Raw genomic sequence first — 21,232 nt, 5'->3', positions numbered from 1 at the left:
GGCAGAAAGAAAAAAAAACAATAGCATGTGAAGAATTGGTTTTATTTTTTTTACACCGTTCCCTGTGCGGTATAAGCGATTAGATGACTTTATTCTTCAGGTCGGTGCGATTGCAGCGATACCAGATTTATATTGGTTTTATATTTGGCTGCTGTAACACTGAAAGATGTTTTTAATTGTGAAAACTAGTTTTGCATCACCATATTTTGAGAGCTATAATTTTTCCATATTTCGGCCAACAGTCATGTTATAGCTTATTTTTTGAGAGTCGAGCTGCCGTTTTTATTGGTACCATTTTCAGGCACATGACATTTTTAATCACTTTCTCTTCAGGAATTGTCTTTTTGGTTTTTTTTTTATACCGTGTCCGTGTGTGGTAAAATTGATAAGGCAGCTTCAGGTCAGTACGATTAAAGTGATACCCAATTTATATCATTTTTTATGTTTTATCGCTTTTACACAAAAACTATTTTATAGAAAAGAATAATTATTTTTGCATTGCTTTATTCAGAGAGCTATAACGTTTTGATTTTTCTGCTGACGGAGCTGTATGGTGGCTTGTTTTATTGCGGGACAAGATGACGTTTTCAGCGGTACCTTTTTTTTTTTTACATTCGTCTTTTTGATTGCGCGTTTTATTATAGTTACTGAAGTAGATGTCTAACTATAGACTTTAAAAATACACGTAAGCTATTACTTAGGGGTAATGTGTTCCCACAATTAATTTTCTTCATTGTGGACTTGAAATTGGTTTTGTTTCTGCTTCATTATGATACAAGAAAGTCTGAGGTAGTCAAGATATTCATATCCTGTCTTACCAAAGGTTTGTGATGCTCCTCTGTCTCCTTTGCTTTACACTGTAGTTCTAAAAAATAACTGAACCTTTTTTTTTTTTAATTACACTTATTGATCAGTCTTTGCAAATTATTAATTTTTGCAAAATAATTTCATTATTTTACCTCCTACTCTAATAAACACCAAGCACAGTACTATATTAGCAACCTGGTTCAAGCTCCTTCAGAGTCTACTTTCAACTGCTGCTCAGTAAAGGTACCGTTACACTAAACGACTTACCAACGATCACGACCAGCGATACGACCTGGCCGTGATCGTTGGCAAGTCGTTGTGTGGTCACTGGGGAGCTGTCACACAGACAGCTCTCTCCAGCGACCAACGATCAGGGGAACGACTTCGGCATCATTGAAACTGTCTTCAACGATGCCGAAGTCCCCCTGCAGCACCCGGGTAACCAGGGTAAACATCGGGTTACTAAGTGCAGGGCCGCGCTTAGTAACCCGATATTTACCCTGGTTACCATTGTAAAACTAAAAAAAAAAACAGTACATACTCACCTTCTGATGTCTGTCACGTCCCCCGGCGTCCACAGGGTTACGCGCTGCTGCTCAGAGCTTCCTGCACTGAATGTGTCAGCGCCAGCAGTAAAGCAGAGCACAGCGGTGATGTCACCGCTGTGCTCTGCTTTATGTATCCAGGATGCTGCAACGTCACGGATCGTCGTCGTTCTCGCTGCAAAGTCGCTTAGTGTGAAGGTACCTTTAGATTCAGTACTCTATTTCCTATCAGTAGGTGACTTTCCGTGTCTGACGCCATCTGCTCCATTCCTCCATGATCAGACAGGGGAATTCCTGTACACAGACACTTTTTTTTATTTTTTTTAAACAGATTACAGATTCTAGCTGAGCAACAATTGTAAGCAAATTCTAAGAGAGCTTGAACACGTAAGTTAAAATAGCACTCAAGCATGGTGTTTCAGAGAGGAGATAAAAGAAGCTATTGTAATTAAATAGAAATACAAAATGTCAACCTTGCAAAAGCCAATTAGCAATAATAATAATAATAATAATAAAAAAAAAAAAAAAAAAAAAAAATCAGTTACACTTTAAATGATTATAATGGCTACTGATTTCAATACTTGGTTCACACTGCCATCAGAAGTATCTGTCGTCAGGCTGAGAACATTTGACAGAAAGAAGAGTGCCAGATGCAGTGCTATGGTCTCATCAATATTATGAAAACCAAAATGAATGGTGTTAACCTAGTCTTCGACACAAGCTAACAATAATAACAATGCATAAAGAATTTATCTAATTTACAGAGAAGAGGAATGAGAACCTGACATATATACAGTGAGACAAATCTATCTGAGAGGTACACTTTAAGGAAGTCATATCAATATGTTCGATGATATTAATATTTAATCCGAAAAGTGTACATCAGGCTACTTGAGATGACACATAGATACTAACCTGCATGTCAAGTTCATGACACCTCTGAGCAATTTCCTCTTTTGCTGCCAGTGCTTCATTCAGTTCTTCTGTCGATTTCTTCAGCTATAGAGAAATTTAACAAAAAAATATTGTTTTAGCTATTAGGTCTAGTGTAAAACTATCCCAAAAGGGTTTTTTTTTTTTCAACCACAATAAGTTAATCACAATAAAGGGAAATTGCTGGAATGGAATACTGCTCTTTGAAGGCCCAATCACAAGGACCCCACCTAGCCCTATAATGAAGGCATGAGAACCCATTGGCATTTTTCCTGCTCAGAGTAGCTCCTTACAAGGTGGCACAAACTACAACCCAGTCCCAAATGAAGCATAGGAAGCAATGCTGCATTAGTAAAGCAAGGATGCATGAGCAGGAGAGTTGTGTAGATCCTCTGAAAAACACACAGAACCTCAATTACTGCACTTACATTACTGCTGTTGCTCTGTGCCATTTGGCAAACTGGAATTCTCCCTGAATATAGAAAATTAATGCTACCTGTTGCTTTTTATTTTATTTCACTTATTTTGTTATGGCACATGTTCTGGTTCAAATTGGGGTTTTCATTCAACGTATGAAAAGCCTAAGTGTGAAAAATCATGTCTTAAGGCCCCGTCTCACACAGCGACGCTGCAGCGATACAGACAACGATGCTGATCGATGCAGCGTCGCTGTGTGGTCGCTGGGGAGCTGTCACACAGACAGCTCTCTCCAGCGACCAACGATCAGGGGAACGACTTCGGCATCGTTGAAACTGTCTTCAACGATGCCGAAGTCCCCCTGCAGCACCCGGGTAACCAGGGTAAACATCGGGTTACTAAGCGCAGGGCCGCGCTTAGTAACCCGATGTTTACCCTGGTTACCAGCGTAAATGTAAAAAAAAACAAACACTACATACTCACCATCTGATGTCCGTCAGGTCCCTTGCCGTCTGCTTCCCGCTCTGACTGTGTGCCGCCGTACAGTGAGAGCTGAGAGCAGAGCGCAGCGGTGACGTCACTGCTGCGCTCTCACTATACGGCGGCAGTCAGAGCAGGAAGCAGACGCCAAGGGACCTGACGGCCAACAGATGGTGAGTATGTACTGTTTGTTTTTTTTTACATTTACGCTGGTAACCAGGGTAAACATCGGGTTACTAAGCGCGGCCCTGCGCTTAGTAACCCGATGTTTACCCTGGTTACCAGTGAAGACATCGCTGGATCGGTGTCACACACACCGATTCAACGATGTCAGCGGGACCTCAACGACCAAAAAAAGGTCCAGGCCATTCTGACACGACCAGCGATCTCGCAGCAGGGGCCTGATCGCTGGTACGTGTCACACATAGCGAGATCGCTACTGAGGTCGCTGTTGCGTCACAAAACTTGTGACTCAGCAGCGATCTCGCTAGCGATCTCGCTATGTGAGACGGGGCCTTTATAGGGAAACTGGAGTAAATTCGGTGATTTTATCAAGACAGTCATATGATACTCCAGTCTTAAAAACAACAAAAGAACACCTCAAATGGCACAAGTGGTTCAAATTTATTAAGAGAGAAGCACTTATCTCTTAAGAAAGCCGATGCATTTTGGGCTATCAATACCCCAGAAATTGACATTTCCGTTACAATTTATGCCAGTATGGAAATTTGGTGGCTTGCATTTGACTACGCCCCATACTGCTAAGCTCTGCCCACTTTTTAAGAAACTGTTCAGCCAATGGAGAAATATTTTGCACATTTTTGTATCAGAATCCCGGTATTAAAGATTTATTTAAATCCCCTCCCCAACCCCCAAGTGTTACCTGTTTGTCCAGTTCGGCATAGGCATCTGTCCCAATAGACACTGGGGTTTCCTTACTCATTAGCTGGAAAGAGACCACAATGTTAGAACAGACATGTTGGAGAATATTCAAACCAGTTCCTTCCTCAGCCCCACGCTTCGCTTAGAAGAAATGGCTCCAGGAATAAACTGTGCTAAGCAATGAATTATAAAATAGCAATCACAGAGTATGGCAAAGCTCTATCAAAAAAGGTGCTGATGGAGTCAGGGAAAATAAAGGGAATGTTACTTTTTAGTGGCCACGTTTTACTTCCACTCCAAACAGTACCGCACTGAATGGTAAAAGGAAAGTGGACAAGGTTTGCAGTACAAAAACCACCTGAGAATATGAAGGAGTTAGTGACACATGAAATGTACACTGAAAAAAAAAGTTTAACCTATCAGGTAAATCCAGGGGCTAGGAAAAAATAAAAAGTGCGGTAAATGCAGTAGTAGCCTCATTTTAAAGGAAATGTGACTACATATATAGCTATGTCCATAATATCTAAGCAGGGATGCAGGCCACTTGGTTTCCATGCTCAGTAGCCCACTTAGATCCCGTTCTGCTGGACCCGACACCATCACATATTAAGCCTATCGGCTGCCACAGGTGTAAGGCTTGGCTTCCCCTAATGGAGTCAGAGGGCTGCTATCTATTCCGCCAGCCACAGCAGTATTAGGAGCTCAGGGCAATGCCCAGTTGTGAAGAGGGGTTTTGCCTACATTCCCATTTCTAAAAATTGACAGTATTGGAAACTAACGTAATGTGAGGGCATATCATGAACCAAAACCTATCAGTGTAACTGCAAAATACCCAACAGTGCCAATGCAGAAGAGTGTAAAGCAGAACAAAGCATTAATTCAACATTATGTAGTAAGAAATAATCTTACTGTGCCAGTAAGTATAAAAAGTATTTTGGTTAAAATTATTTTTGCTTTAAGTGAAGCATACAGTGATAAAATGGGTTTCCCCATGTTATGAAGTGGGACATACTGTAGGCCACTACTGTAAGACCCCTGGTAGTCCTCTCTCAGCGTTTCCCTGCACAGTAACACAACCCGCTAAGCTGTGTACATCCACCGTCACTTACAGGAGGATACGCTGCACATACCTACGCTGCATTTGTGTGGGAAAAATTACCACACACCACCGCTGCAGGTTGCTCATTCTCAGGATCACAGCTCAAAAATGGGAGAAATGCCATCACTATGGAAGATGGAAATAATCTTTCAAAATGGAAGCAATTTCCATACTTTTCCTATGTGGCAAATGCAATGCCAGGTGGCACCGGGAAAGTTGGAAATACTCTTAGACAGACAAAGTTCTCACGTAGCATAAATGGCTGTGTCTGACCGTGTAGGAAGATGGCCTGATCATCCCACAGATCCTGGGCGGGGGAGAATGTACACAGACATTACAGTACGGGGTCACTGCTGATTCTCTCTGTGAGGTAAAACATTTCCCTTCCTGGTTTTAAGCAATGTCTTACTTCAGAGCTGCAATCCCTGTGCTGTAATGTCTGCATCATCTCTTGCTTCCTCCCCTGCCCAGGAGCTGTGGTATGATCAGACCATATCCCTGTACACGATAGAAATTGAAGAGAAGGACAGCGCCACACCAGGAAGTGGCAAGCAGCAACACACTTTATTCTGCCTCCTGCGGCAACGTTTCGGTCCTCGGACCTTTATCAAGCACTTGCTTGATAAAGGTCCTCGGACCGAAACGTTGCCGCAGGAGGCAGAATAAAGTGTGTTGCTGCTTGCCACTTCCTGGTGTGGCGCTGTCCTTCTCTTCAATTTCTATCGTAGATTCTTCCACTGGGATGGACCCCCTGGTGTGGACGTGCGCCCCGATGTCCATAGAGACAATGTCAGTATTGGGTGCGGTCTGATTTATTTTTGTTGCATATCCCTGTACTGTCAGACACAGCCATTACACAGTACACAGCAGGGGCACGTTTATAAGATTATCTCAGAACAGGAACATTTTATTTATATACATCCAAATGTGGAAATTATTATTATTCCAAGATCTATTGATTAAAATTAACTTTTGCTTGTAGGAACATCCCTTTAAGTCCTCCGTAGCATAGAGGTAAAAGCCAATAGGCAGGTGCAGTACATGGTCAGGAACTGGTAAACTAGCCAGCATTCTTTATTAAGAGCAAACAGGGAAGAAAAGTATACCGGAAGATGGCATACCTCCTGGATGGCAGTCATCACCACATGCTGTACGGACTCCTCCATCATCATAATGGTTTGGATGTACTCTGCAAAGAAAGGTCACATACATTAATATATGTACAATGGGGGACACAAGCACATACATGGGCATTTGCAAACTGTAACCTCGCTTCTCCCTTGCTGAGCAGCCTTTCAGGTCATGTTGATACAGAAGTCCAAGTAGGGACTGAACAAAGGGCAAGGGAACCTACTAGATTTATTAGATCCCTAAAAGATCCCTAGAATGACAAAAACATGTGTTGCATGGTGGCTGGCACCCTAGAATTAGATATGGTCACCCCCGCTCTCCCTAATAGAAATCCTTGAAAAGTGCTTTACTAATTTCCTACTAATAAATAAGTATAAACAATTGCACATTAATGTCATACTTCTCTTTAGGGAGACCTTCCACTGGTAAAATCACCAATTTTAGATAGAGGTAACCAGGACTCAAAACCTCCACTACTGGACTAGATAGATACATACATACGTACTCCCTTGAGGAATATAGCCAGTTAGTGGACGTCTAAGTGAATTGATTTCTCCTTCCTATACATGTCAAAAATTATTTTGTTGAGTATATATTTGAGTGGTTTAATATTGAAATTAATAAAATTGTTCTTTTAATAGGTACATATAGGGTTACCTTCTGTAATCACTAAGATGTATCTAACCTGTGGAGGTCCACAATTCTTTTTCTAACATGCTGACCAATTTTTGATTTTCCAATGACGCCAAAGAGGCAAACGGGCCTTGAAGACCAGTCTTAAAATGGAAGCTACAATAAGAAAATTACCTATTTTTTAAATCAGGTTTTTGTGTTACATGTATTTTCAAAAACGTTGCCCTTTTTTTCATATCATGAAAAATAAAATTAGTAATTTTTACACTGGCCACTGGGGCTTTTTTAGACTTAGCAGCAGATGTAATATTAGGCCACGTTCACAGTCAGTTTTTTACCTCAGTATGTGTAAGCCAAAACCAGGAGTGGGTGATAATACAGAAGTGGTGACATGTTTCTATTATACTTTTCCCTCTGATTGTTCCACTCCTGGTTTTGGCTTACAGATACTGAGGTAAAATACTGACCAAATACTGACCAATAGTGTGAGCGTGGCCTTATAATGACAGGTAACACATGCACAGCTGATAACCCAGGATCCAACAATCAATGTCACAGCTGACCCTCCTCACCCTCTTTTCACAATGACCCCCAGAAGAAGACTTAAATGTTGAAATGTATGTCGGGACTTGGCACCAGTCTCTACTGGAGGTAATTACAATATGTTTCTCCCTCCCCTTTACTTATTCTATTTTATGACTTATGTCCCACGGCAGCCATTTTATGGCAATCTACCTACTATTAATCATGGTTATAAATTATTACAACTAAAATACCTTTAGACTAAGTGCACACGTCGCAGAATTGCAGCGGAAATTTCCGCGGCAATTCTGCAACTCCTGCCGCAGGTATATCGCATGCGGAATTGGCAAGCGTATTCCTGCTAAAAACTAGCGTTTTGCAAGTATAATTAGCTTGCAGAATGCTAGCGTTTTCCAAGCGATCTGTAGCATCGCTTGGAAAACTGATTGACAGGTTGGTCACACTTGTCAAACATAGTGACAAGTGTGACCAACTTTTTACTATTGATGCTGCCTATGCAGCATCAATAGTAAAAGATAGAATGTTAAAAATAATAAAAAAAAAATTTTTTAAAATGGTTATTCTCACCTTTCGAAGGCAGCCGATCTCAGCGGCTTCCGTTCCTATAGATGCTTTGTGTGCAGGACCTGCGATGACGTCACGGTCACGTGACCGCGACGTCATCGCAGGTCCTTCACACAAAGCATCTATAGGAACGGAAGCCGCCGCGTGCACCGCTGAGAGGCGGGAAGACTCCGGGGCCATCAGAAGGTGAGTATACCACTATTTTTTATTTTAATTCTTTTTTTTTTAACAATTATATGGTGCCCAGTCCGTGGAGGAGAGTCTCCTCTCCTCCACCCTGGGTACCAACCGCACATGATCTGCTTACTTCCCGCATGGTGGGCATTGCCACATGCGGGAAGTAAGCATATCAATGCATTCCTAGGTGTGCGGAATCCCCGCGATTCCGCAAATTTAATGAACATGCTGCATTTTTTTCTGGAATGTGATTCCGCTCAGGAAAACAACGCAGCATGTGCACAAAAAATGCGGATTGCATTCTATTAAATAGGATGCTTAATGTGAGCGGTTTTTTTTGCGGTTTTATAGCGTTTTTATAGCGAAAAAAATGCGAAAAATCTGCTACATGTGCACACAGCCTTACACTATTTGTTCTATTATGACTGTCGCAAGTTATTGAAAGCATGTATATATGTACTAAAGAATGGACTTAACTATTATTCTTTATTGTGGGATTTAACCTATGATTACATACATTTTCCTCCTGCAATGCAAATTGAATTGTGGCGCCACCTACTGATTTTCCCATTTTTTAAGAATCACCTTTTTTAGCAACCTGTTTGTTTTGTAAATTTAATCAAATTATATTTTATATATTATAGTGGTTCAATGTCTACATTTTTTCAGGTTGGATTATATTGCTTATTGTATTGAACCTCGGTTACTTAATCCATGGGCACATACACTTTAATTTGGATAATTACAGTGGTGCCTTCTTTGTCTGCCTCTTTAGGCTATGTGCACACGTTGCGGATTAGGCTTAGGAATTTCTGGTGCGAATTCTGCATCTCTTGGCAGAAAACGCAGGTGCGGATTTGTCGTGGATTTTGTGCGTTTTTGGAGCGTTTTTTACCCTTGCGGATTTCTATAATGGAATGGGTACAAAAACGCTGCAGATCCGCAAAAAACAAGTGACATGGTACTTCTTTGAATCCGCAGCGTTTCCGCATGGAATTTTCCGCACTATTAGCACAGCGGGGTTTTTTTTCACATTGATTTACATTGTACTGTAAATCACTTGCGGATCTGCAGCGTTTCTGCACCGCAAAAAACTATACGGATCCGCAGGTAATCTGCAACGTGTGCACATACCCTAAGTCTCACAGTGACCTTTGCACACGCTCATTAGATACTTCAATATAAAAGAGAGGGACTGACTTTATTGTGGCTAATGTACATGTGAACTTTCTGAAACAACAGAGTCTTAAAAAAAAAAAAAAAGCACAACTAATGGCCAGTGGGAAGACTGCAAGATTTCTTTTTTTTTTTTTTTCCATTTTTAATACGGATGATATTCACATGCATATGAAAACATATATGGTATATAAATAATAAATTGAACACAAAAACTGAATTCAGTGAAATATACTGCCACATGTACACTTTTGATCAATTCAAATTATGTTAATTAGGCTATCAGAAGCCTTTAGAGCCATGACTAGTGTTGAGCGATACCGTCCGATACTTGAAAGTATCGGTATCGGAAAGTATCGGCCGATACCGGCAAAGTATCGGATCTAATCCGATACCGATACCCGATACCAATACAAGTCAATGGGACTCAAGTATCGGACGGTATTCCTGATGGTTCCCAGGGTCTGAAGGAGAGGAAACTCTCCTTCAGGCCCTGGGATCCATATAAATGTGTAAAAGAAAGAATTAAAATAAAAAATATCGCTATACTCACCTCTCCGACGCAGCCTGGACCTCAGCGAGGGAACCGGCAGCGTTGTTTGTTTAAAATTCGCGCTTTTACTTGGTTACGTGAAGTCCCGGCTTGTGATTGGTCAGGGCGGCCATGTTGCCGGGACGCGGACCAATCACAGCAAGCCGTGACGAAATTACGTCACGGCTTGCTGTGATTGGTCCGCGTCCCGGCAACATGGCCGCCATTAACCAATCACAAGCCGTGACGTCACGGGAGGCTGGACACGCGCGCTTTTTAAAAAGCGCGCGTGTCCAGCCTCCAGTGACGTCCCGGCTTATGATTGGTCACGGCGCCATGTTGCCGGGACGCGGACCAATCACAGCAAGCCGTGACGAAATTACGTCACGGCTTGCTGTGATTGGTCCGCGTCCCGGCAACATGGCCGCCATTAACCAATCACAAGCCGTGACGTCACGGGAGGCTGGACACGCGCGCTTTTTAAAATGGGAGCGTGTCCAGCCTCCCGTGACGTCCCGGCTTGTGATTGGTTGCGCCGCGGTCAACTAATCACAAGCCGGGAGGCTTGTATAATACATCAGCTGAGAGGTGATACATGGGAATGTGAGACACATCCTGCAAATTCGACCAAACTTATTATGCAACAATTGATGTTTTGACAACATTGGCAGTTTCCCCTTGTTTGGTTTAGTTCATCCTCACTCATTTTGTGCGCCGCGGTCAACCAATCACAAGTCGGGAGGCTGGACACGCGCGCATTTTAAAATTTTAAAATGCGCGCGTGTCCAGCCTCCCGGCTTGTGATTGGTTGATCGCGGCGCAACCAATCACAAGCCGGGACGTCACGGGAGGCTGGACACGCGCCCATTTTAAAATGCGCGCGTGTCCAGCCTCCCGTGACGTCACGGCTTGTGATTGGTTGCGTCTCCCATGTGACTGCGACGCAACCAATCACAAAGCCGGGACGTAATTTTAAAATCCTTAAGGACCTGAAATTACGTCACGGCTTGCTGTGATTGGTTGCGTCGCCCATGTGACTGCTACGCAACCAATCACAACGCCGGAACGTAATTTTAAAATCCTGAAGGACCTGAAATTACGTCACGGCTTGCTGTGATTGGTTGCGTCCCGGTCACATGGGCGGCACGCAACCAATCACAAGCCGGGACTCACGTAAAGGAAAGAAAAGCGCGAATTTTAAACAAAGAACGCTGCCGCTTCCCTCGGTAAGGTGCAGGCTGCGTCGGAGAGGTGAGTATAGCAATATTTTTTATTTTAATTCTCTCTTTTACACATTTTTACATTAATGTTGTTTCGATACCGATACCCGATACCACAAAAATATCGGATCTCGGTATCGGAATTCCGATACAGCAAATATCGGCTGATACCCGATACTTGCAGTATCGGAATGCTCAACACTAGCCATGACATAATTTTCAGGATTTTACCAAGATATATAAAGGAACATTCAACTTGGTGTGTTTAACCCCTTCACCCCCAAGGGTGGTTTGCACGTTAATGACCGGGCCAATTTTTACAATTCTGACCACTGTCCCTTTATGAGGCTATAACTCTGGAACGCTTTGACGGATCTTGGCGATTCTGACATTGTTTTCTCGAGACATATTGTACTTCATGTTAGTGGTAAAATTTATTCGATATAACTTGCATTTATTTGTGAAAAAAACGAATATTTGGCGAAAATTTTGAAAATTTCGCAATTTTCCAACTTTGAATTTTTATGCCCTTAAATCACAGACATATGTCACGCAAAATACTTAATAAGTAACATTTCCCACATGTCTACTTTACATCAGTACAATTTTGGAACCAAAATTTTTTTTTGTGACGGAGTTATAAGGGTTAAAAGTTGACCAGCAATTTCTCATTTTTACAACACCATTTTTTTTTAGGGACCACATCTCATTTGAAGTCATTTTGAGGGGTCTATATGATAGAAAATACTCAAGTGTGACACCATTCTAAAAACTGCACCCCTCAAGGTGCTCAAAACCACATTCAAGAAGTTTATTAACCCTTCAGGTGTTTCACAGGAATTTTTTGAATGTTTAAATAAAAATGAGCATTTAACTTTTTTTCACACACAATTTATTTCAGCTCCAATTTGTTTTATTTTACCAAGGGTAACAGGAGAAAATGGACCCCCAAAGTTGTTGTACAATTTGTCCTGAGTACGCTGATACCCCATATGTGAGGGTAAACCACTGTTTGGGCGTATGGCAGAGCTCGGAAGGAAAGGAGCGCCATTTGACTTTTCAATGCAAAATTGACTGGAATTGAGATGGGACGCCATGTTGCGTTTGGAGAGCCCCTGATGTGCCTAAACACTGAAACCCCCTACAAGTGACACCATTTTGGAAAGTAGACCCCCTAAGGAACTTATCTTGATGTGTGGTGAGCACTTTGACCCACCAAGTGCTTCACAGAAGTTTATAATGCAGAGCCGTAAAAATAAAAAATCATATTTTTTCACAAAAATGATCTTTTTGCCCCCAATTTTTTATTTTCCCAAGGGTAAGAGAAGAAATTGGACCCCAAAAAATGTTGTGCAATTTGTCCTGAGTACGCTGATACCCCATATGTGGGTGTAAACCATTGTTTGGGCGCATGGCAGAGCTTGGAAGGGAAGGAGCGCCATTTGACTTTTCAATGCAAAATTGACTGGAATTGAGATGGGACGCCATGTTGCGTTTGGAGAGCCCCTGATGTGCCTAAACATTGAAACTCCCTACAAGTGACACCATTTTGGAAAGTAGACCCCCTAAGGAACTTATCTAGATGTGTGGTGAGCACTTTGACCCACCAAGTGCTTCACAGAAGTTTATAATGCAGAGCCGTAAAAATAAAAAATCATATTTTTTCACAAAAATGATCTTTTTGCCCCCAATTTTTTATTTTCCCAAGGGTAAGAGAAGAAATTGGACCCCAAAAAATGTTGTGCAATTTGTCCTGAGTACGCTGATACCCCATATGTGGGTGTAAACCATTGTTTGGGCGCATGGCAGAGCTTGGAAGGGAAGGAGCGCCATTTGACTTTTCAATGCAAAATTGACTGGAATTGAGATGGGACGCCATGTTGCGTTTGGAGAGCCCCTGATGTGCCTAAACACTGAAACCCCCTACAAGTGACACCATTTTGGAAAGTAGACCCCCTAAGGAACTTATCTTGATGTGTGGTGAGCACTTTGACCCACCAAGTGCTTCACAGAAGTTTATAATGCAGAGCCGTAAAAATAAAAAATCATATTTTTTCACAAAAATGATCTTTTCGCCCCCAATTTTTTATTTTCCCAAGGGTAAGAGAAGAAATTGGACCCCAAAAAATGTTGTGCAATTTGTCCTGAGTACGCTGATACCCCATATGTGGGTGTAAACCATTGTTTGGGCGCATGGCAGAGCTTGGAAGGGAAGGAGCGCCATTTGACTTTTCAATGCAAAATTGACTGGAATTGAGATGGGACGCCATGTTGCGTTTGGAGAGCCCCTGATGTGCCTAAACATTGAAACTCCCTACAAGTGACACCATTTTGGAAAGTAGACCCCCTAAGGAACTTATCTAGATGTGTGGTGAGCACTTTGACCCACCAAGTGCTTCACAGAAGTTTATAATGCAGAGCCGTAAAAATAAAAAATCATATTTTTTCACAAAAATGATCTTTTTGCCCCCAATTTTTTATTTTCCCAAGGGTAAGAGAAGAAATTGGACCCCAAAAAATGTTGTGCAATTTGTCCTGAGTACGCTGATACCCCATATGTGGGTGTAAACCATTGTTTGGGCGCATGGCAGAGCTTGGAAGGGAAGGAGCGCCATTTGACTTTTCAATGCAAAATTGACTGGAATTGAGATGGGACGCCATGTTGCGTTTGGAGAGCCCCTGATGTGCCTAAACACTGAAACCCCCTACAAGTGACACCATTTTGGAAAGTAGACCCCCTAAGGAACTTATCTTGATGTGTGGTGAGCACTTTGACCCACCAAGTGCTTCACAGAAGTTTATAATGCAGAGCCGTAAAAATAAAAAATCATATTTTTTCACAAAAATGATCTTTTCGCCCCCAATTTTTTATTTTCCCAAGGGTAAGAGAAGAAATTGGACCCCAAAAAATGTTGTGCAATTTGTCCTGAGTACGCTGATACCCCATATGTGGGTGTAAACCATTGTTTGGGCGCATGGCAGAGCTTGGAAGGGAAGGAGCGCCATTTGACTTTTCAATGCAAAATTGACTGGAATTGAGATGGGACGCCATGTTGCGTTTGGAGAGCCCCTGATGTGCCTAAACATTGAAACTCCCTACAAGTGACACCATTTTGGAAAGTAGACCCCCTAAGGAACTTATCTAGATGTGTTTTGAGAGCTTTGAACCCCCAAGTGTTTCACTACAGATTATAACGCAGAGCCGTGAAAATAATTTTTATTTTTTTTCTCAAAAATGATTTTTTAGCACCCAGCTTTGTATTTTTACAAGGGTAACAGAATAAATTGGACCCCAAAATTTGTTTTCCAATTTGTCCTGAGTACGCTGATACCCCATATGTGGGGGGGAACCACTGTTTGGGCGCATGACAGAGCTCGGAAGGGAAGGAGCGCCATTTGGAATGCAGACTTAAATGGATTGGTCAGCAGCCGTCACGTTGCATTTGCAGAGCCCCTGATGTACCCAAACAGTACAAACCCCCCACAAGTGACCCCATATTGGAAACTAGACCTCCCAAAGAACTTATCCAGATGTGTTTTGAGAACTTTGAACCCCCAAGTGTTTCACTAAAGTTTATAGCGCAAAGCCGTGAAAATAAAAATTCTTTTTTTTTTTTCACAAAAATGATTTTTTAGCCCCCAGTTTTGTATTTTCACAAGGGTAACAGGATAAATTAGACCCCAAAAGTTGTTGTCCAATTTGTCCTGAGTACGCTGATACCCCATATGTGGGGGGGAACCACTGTTTGGGTGCATGACAGAGCTCGGAAGGGAAGGAGCGCCATTTGGAATGCAGCCTTAAATGGATTGGTCTGCAGGCGTCACGTTGCATTTGCAGAGCCCCTGATGTACCCAAACAGTACAAACCCCCCACAAGTGACCCCATATTGGAAACTAGACCTCCCAAGGAACTTATCTAGATGTGTTGTGAGAACTTTGAACCCCCAAGTGTTTCACTACAGTTTATAACGCAGAGCCGTGAAAATAAAACATCTTTTTTTTCCCACAAAAATGATTTTTAGCCCCCCAAATTTTTATTTTCCTAAGGATAACAAGAGAACTTGGACCCCAGAAGTTGTTGTTCAATTTGTCCCGAGTACGCTGATAACACATATGTTGGGGTAAACCCCTTTTTGGGCGCACGGGAGAGCTCGGAAGGGAAGGAGCACTGTTTTACTTTTTCAACGCAGAATTGGCTGGAATTGAGATTGGACGCCATGTCGCGCTTGTAGAGCCCCTGATGTGCCTGGACAGTGGAAACTCCCCAATTCTACCTGAAACCCTAACCCAAACACACCCCTAACCCTAATCCCAACGGTAACCCTAACCACACCCCTAGCCCTGACACACCCATAATTCTAATCCCAACCCTAATCCAAACGTAAATGTAATCCAAACCCTAACCCTAACTTTAGCCCCAACCCTAACTTTAGCCCCAACCCTAACTTTACCTCCAACCCTAGCCCTAACCCTACCCCTAACCCTAACCCTAAACGTGACTGAAATACGTGGCACTGAAATACGTGGCACTGAAATACGTGGCACTGAAATACGTGGCACTGAAATACGTGGCACTGAAATACGTGATACGTGGCACTTAAATACGTGGCACTGAAACACGTGGCACTGAAATACGTGATACGTGGCACTGAAATACGTGGCACTGAAATACGTGGCACTGAAATACGTGGCACTGAAATACGTGGCACTGAAATACGTGGCACTGAAATACGTGATACGTGGCACTGAAATACGTGGCACTGAAATACGTGGCACTGAAATACGTGGCACTGAAATACGTGGCACTGAAATACGTGGCACTGAAATACGTGGCACTGAAATACGTGGCACTGAAATACGTGGCACTGAAATACGTGATACGTGGCACTGAAATACGTGGCACTGAAATACGTGGCACTGAAATACGTGATACGTGGCACTTAAATACGTGGCACTGAAACACGTGGCACTGAAATACGTGATACGTGGCACTGAAATACGTGGCACTGAAATACGTGGCACTGAAATACGTGGCACTGAAATACGTGGCACTGAAATACGTGGCACTGAAATATGTGATACGTGGCACTGAAATACGTGGCACTGAAATACGTGGCACTGAAATACGTGGCACTGAAATACGTGGCACTGAAATACGTGGCACTGAAATACGTGGCACTGAAATACGTGATACGTGGCACTGAAATACGTGGCACTGAAATACGTGGCACTGAAATACGTGATACGTGGCACTTAAATACGTGGCACTGAAACACGTGGCACTGAAATACGTGATACGTGGCACTGAAATACGTGGCACTGAAATACGTGGCACTGAAATACGTGGCACTGAAATACGTGGCACTGAAATACGTGGCACTGAAATATGTGATACGTGGCACTGAAATACGTGGCACTGAAATACGTGGCACTGAAATACGTGGCACTGAAATACGTGGCACTGAAATACGTGGCACTGAAATACGTGATACGTGGCACTGAAATACGTGGCACTGAAATACGTGGCACTGAAATACGTGATACGTGGCACTTAAATACGTGGCACTGAAACACGTGGCACTGAAATACGTGATACGTGGCACTGAAATACGTGGCACTGAAATACGTGGCACTGAAATACGTGGCACTGAAATACGTGGCACTGAAATACGTGATACGTGGCACTGAAATACGTGGCACTGAAATACGTGGCACTGAAATACGTGGCACTGAAATACGTGGCACTGAAATACGTGGCACTGAAATACGTGGCACTGAAATACGTGGCACTGAAATACGTGGTACTAAAATATGTGGCACTGAAATACGTGATACGTGGCACTGAAATACGTGATACGTGGCACTGAAATATGTGATACGTGGCACTGAAATACGTGGCACTGAAACACGTGGCACTGAAATACGTGGCACTGAAATACGTGGCACTGAAATACGTGGCACTATGACTGTCAGAAAATGTTCATTAAACGGTTAGGGGTGAGGTTAGGGGTAGAGTTAGGGTTAGGGTTTGGATCCCTTTATCACCTTGATGGTGGTGGGTGGCTTTTCAGTGTGTTTTCTGTTTTTTTTTCGATAAAAATGCATGCGTTTTTAACGCAAACAAACGCATGTGCTTAAAAACGCAAGAAAATACTGCAGGTTGTATTTCTGAAAATGAACGCATGCAGAAAAAAAACGCATGCGTTTGAAAACGCGACCAAACGCGTACAAAAAAACCGCATGCGTTTTCAATGTTAAATATAGGGAAAAACGCATGCTTTTTTTGTGCAAAAAACGCTGCAGACAAAAACGCAAGTGTGAAACCAGCGACGCTTTTTATAGCAAAAAAGTTTTTGCGTCTCCACATTTTGAGACCTATAATTTTTCCACATTTTGCTCCACAGAGTCATGTGAGGTCTTGTTTTTTGCGGGACGAGTTGACGTTTTTATTGGTAACATTTTCGGACACGTGACCGTTTTTGATCGCTTTTTATTCCGATTTTTGTGAGGCAGAATGACCAAAAACCAGCTATTCATGAATTTCTTTTGGGGGAGGCGTTTATACCGTTCCGCGTTTGGTAAAATTGATAAAGCAGTTTTATTCTTCGGGTCAGTACGATTACAGCGATATCTCATTTATATCATTTTTTTATGTTTTGGCGCTTTTATACGATAAAAACTAAAATATAGAAAAAATAATTATTTTCGTATCGCTTTATTCTCAGGACTATAACTTTTTTATTTTTTTGCTGATAATGTTGTATGGCGGCTTGTTTTTTGCGGGACAAGATGACGTTTTCAGCGGTACCATGGATATTTATATCAGTCTTTTTGATCGCGTGTTATTCCACTTTTTGTTCGGCGGTATGGTAATAAAGCGTTGTTTTTTGCCTCGTTTTTTTTTTTTTTTTCTTACGGTGTTTACTGAAGGGGTTAACTAGTGGGGCAGTTTTATAGGTTGGGTCGTTACGGACGCGGCGATACTAAATATGTGTACTTTTATTGTTTTGTTTTTTTTATTTAGATAAAGAAATGTATTTATGGGAATAATATATATTTTTTTTTTATTATTTATTTAGGATTTTTTTTTTTTTTTTTTTTACACATGTGGAAAAATTTTTTTTTAACTTTTTTACTTTGTCCCAGGGGGGGACATCACAGATCATTGATCTGGCAGTGTGCACAGCACTCTGCCAGATCGACGATCTGCTGTGCAGGGCTGCAGGCTTACCAAGTGTCTGCTCTGAGCAGGCGCTCGGTAAGCCACCTCCTTCCCTGCAGGACCCGGATGCCGCGGCCATCTTGGATCCGGGACCTGCAGCCAGGAAGGAGGTAGGAGACCCTCGCAGCAACGCGATCACATCGCGTTGCTCCGGGGGTCTCAGGGAAGCCCGCAGGGAGCCCCCTCCCTGCGCGATGCTTCCCTATACCGCCGGTACACTGCGATCATGTTTGATCGCGGTGTGCCGGGGGTTAATGTGCCGGGGGCGGTCCGTGACCGCTCCTGGCACATAGTGCCGGATGTCAGCTGCGATATGCAGCTGACACCCGGCCGCGATCGGCCGCGCTCCCCCCGTGAGCGCCGCTGATCGGTGATGACGTACTATCCCGTCGGCGGTCATACGGGCCCACCCCACCTCGACGGGATAGTACGTCAAATGTCGGGAAGGGGTTAATCTTCTGACCAAATGGAATTTTGAGATAGTGAATTATAAATTAAAATTATCTAATTGTTAACATTTGTTGGAAAAATGGGTTATCTAAAAAGTAGGCATCTGAAACAAGCCACTATAACTAGGGTTTGCTGACCTGCGATCGTGTGGAGGAGGATAAATATGATCTTTAACCCCTTTACCCCCAAGGGTGGTTTGCACGTTAATGACCAAGCCAATTTTTACAATTCTGACCACTGTCCCTTTATGAGGTTATAACTCTGGAACGCTTCAACGGATCCTGATGATTCTGACACTGTTTTCTGGTGACATATTGTACATGATAGTGGTAAAAAAAATTTGATATTACCTGCGTTTATTTGTGAAAAAAATGTAAATTTGGCGAAAATTTAGAAAATTTCGCAATTTTCCAACTTTGAATTTTTATGCAATTAAATCACAGAGATATGTCACACAAAATACTTAATAAGTAACATTTCCCACATGTCTACTTTACATCAGCACAATTTTGGAAGCAAAATTTTTTTTGTTAGGGAGTTATAAGGGTTAAAAGTTGACCAGCAATTTCTCATTTTTACAACACCATTTTTTTTTTTTAGGGACCACATCTCATTTGAAGTCATTTTGAGGGGTCTATATGATAGAAAATAACCAAGTGTGACACCATTCTAAAAACTGCACCCCTCAAGGTGCTCAAAAGCACATTCAAGAAGTTTATTAACCCTTCAGGTGTTTCACAGGAATTTTTCGAAAGTTTAAATAAAAATGAACATTTAACTTTTTTTCACAAAAAATTTACTTCAGCTCCAATTTTTTTATTTTACCAAGGGTAACAGGAGAAACTGGACACCAAAAGTTGTTGTACAATTTGTCCTGAGTACACCGATACCCCATATGTGGGGGTAAACCACTGTTTGGGCGCATGGCAGAGCTCGGAAGCAAAGGAGCGCCATTTTACTTTTCAATGCAAAATTGACTGGAATTGAGATGGGACGCCATGTTGCGTTTGGAGAGCCACTGATGTGCCTAAACATTGAAACCCCCCACAAGTGACACCATTTTGGAAAGTAGACCCCCTAAGGAACTTATCTAGATGTGTGGTGAGCACTTTGACCCATTAAGTGATTCACAGAAGTTTATAATGCAGAGCCGTAAAAATAAAAAAAATCATATTTTTTCACAAAAATGATCTTTTTTATTTTCCCAAGGGTAAGAGAAGAAATTGGACCCCAAAAGTTGTTGTCCAATTTGTCCTGAGTACGCTGATATCCCATATGTGGGGGGGAACCACCGTTTGAGCGCATGGCAGAGCTCGGAAGGGAAGGAGCGTCATTTGGAATGCAGACTTAGATGGATTGGTCTGCAGGCGTCACATTGCGTTTGCAGAGCCCCTAATGTACCTAAACAGTAGAAACCCCCCACAAGTGACCCCATATTGGAAACTAGACCCCCCAAGGAACTTATCTAGATGTGTTGTGAGAACTTTGAACCAACAAGTGTTTCACTACAGTTTATAACGCAGAGCCGTGAAAATAAAAAATCTTTTTTTTTTCCCCAAAAATTATATTTAAGCCCCCAGTTTTGTATTTTTTCAAGGGTAACAGTTGAACTTAGACCCCAAAAGTTGTTGTCCAATTTGTCCGGAGTACGTTGATACCCCCCATATGTGGGGGGGAACCACCGTTTGAGCGCACGGGAGAGCTTGGAAGGGAAGGAGCACTGTTTTACTTTTTCAACGCAGAATTGGCTGGAATTGAGATCGGACGCCATGTCACATTTGGAGAGCCCCTGATGTGCCTAAACAGTGGTAACTCCCAATTATAACTGAAACCCTAATCCAAACACATCCCTAACCCTAATCCCAACGGTAACCCTAACCACACCCCTAACCCTGACACATCCCTAACCCTAATCCCAACCGTAAATGTAATCCAAACCCTAACCCTAACTTTATCCCCAACCCTAACTGTAGCCTTAACCTTAGCCCCAACCCTAGCCCTAGCCCTAACCCTAGCACTAACCCTAACCCTAACGGGAAAATAGAAATACATTTTTTTAATTTTTTAATTTTTCGCTAACTAAGGGGGTGATGAAGGGGGGTTTGATTTACTTTTATAGCGGGTTTTTTAGCGGATTTTTATGATTGGCAGCCGTCACACACTGAAAGACGCTTTTTATTGCAAAAAATATTTTTTGCGTTACCACATTTTGAGAGCTATAATTTTTCCATATTTTGGTCCACAGAGTCATCTGAGGTCTTGTTTTTTGCGGGACGAGTTGACGTTTTTATTGGTAACATTTTCGGGCACGTGACATTTTTTGATCGCTTTTTATTCTGATTTTTGTGAGGCAGAATGACCAAAAACCAGCTATTCATGAATTTCTTTTGGGGGAGGCGTTTATACCGTTCCGCGTTTGGT

The 21,232-nt window shown here is 42.3% G+C and overlaps 1 protein-coding gene across 2 annotated transcripts in view; it reads right to left on the bottom strand.

The window, feature by feature from the left end:
• The window catches only part of HOOK3 (hook microtubule tethering protein 3), a 95,378-nt gene that overhangs the window by 32,645 nt on the left and 41,501 nt on the right, over nucleotides 1-21,232 (bottom strand). For both annotated transcript variants that reach the window (XM_077252159.1, XM_077252166.1), the window contains exons 6-8: nucleotides 6,285-6,352; nucleotides 4,066-4,128; nucleotides 2,268-2,351 (exon numbers count right to left, since the gene is read on the bottom strand). In XM_077252159.1, coding sequence (XP_077108274.1) covers nucleotides 2,268-2,351; nucleotides 4,066-4,128; nucleotides 6,285-6,352 — 215 coding nt within the window. The remainder of the gene's footprint in view (nucleotides 1-2,267; nucleotides 2,352-4,065; nucleotides 4,129-6,284; nucleotides 6,353-21,232) is intronic.

The sequence above is a fragment of the Ranitomeya variabilis genome, chromosome 1 (genome assembly GCF_051348905.1).
Source record: "Ranitomeya variabilis isolate aRanVar5 chromosome 1, aRanVar5.hap1, whole genome shotgun sequence".
NCBI lineage: Eukaryota > Metazoa > Chordata > Amphibia > Anura > Dendrobatidae > Ranitomeya > Ranitomeya variabilis.
Note: the sequence above shows the minus strand (reverse complement) of the source record. Positions and strands in the feature narration are given on the sequence as shown.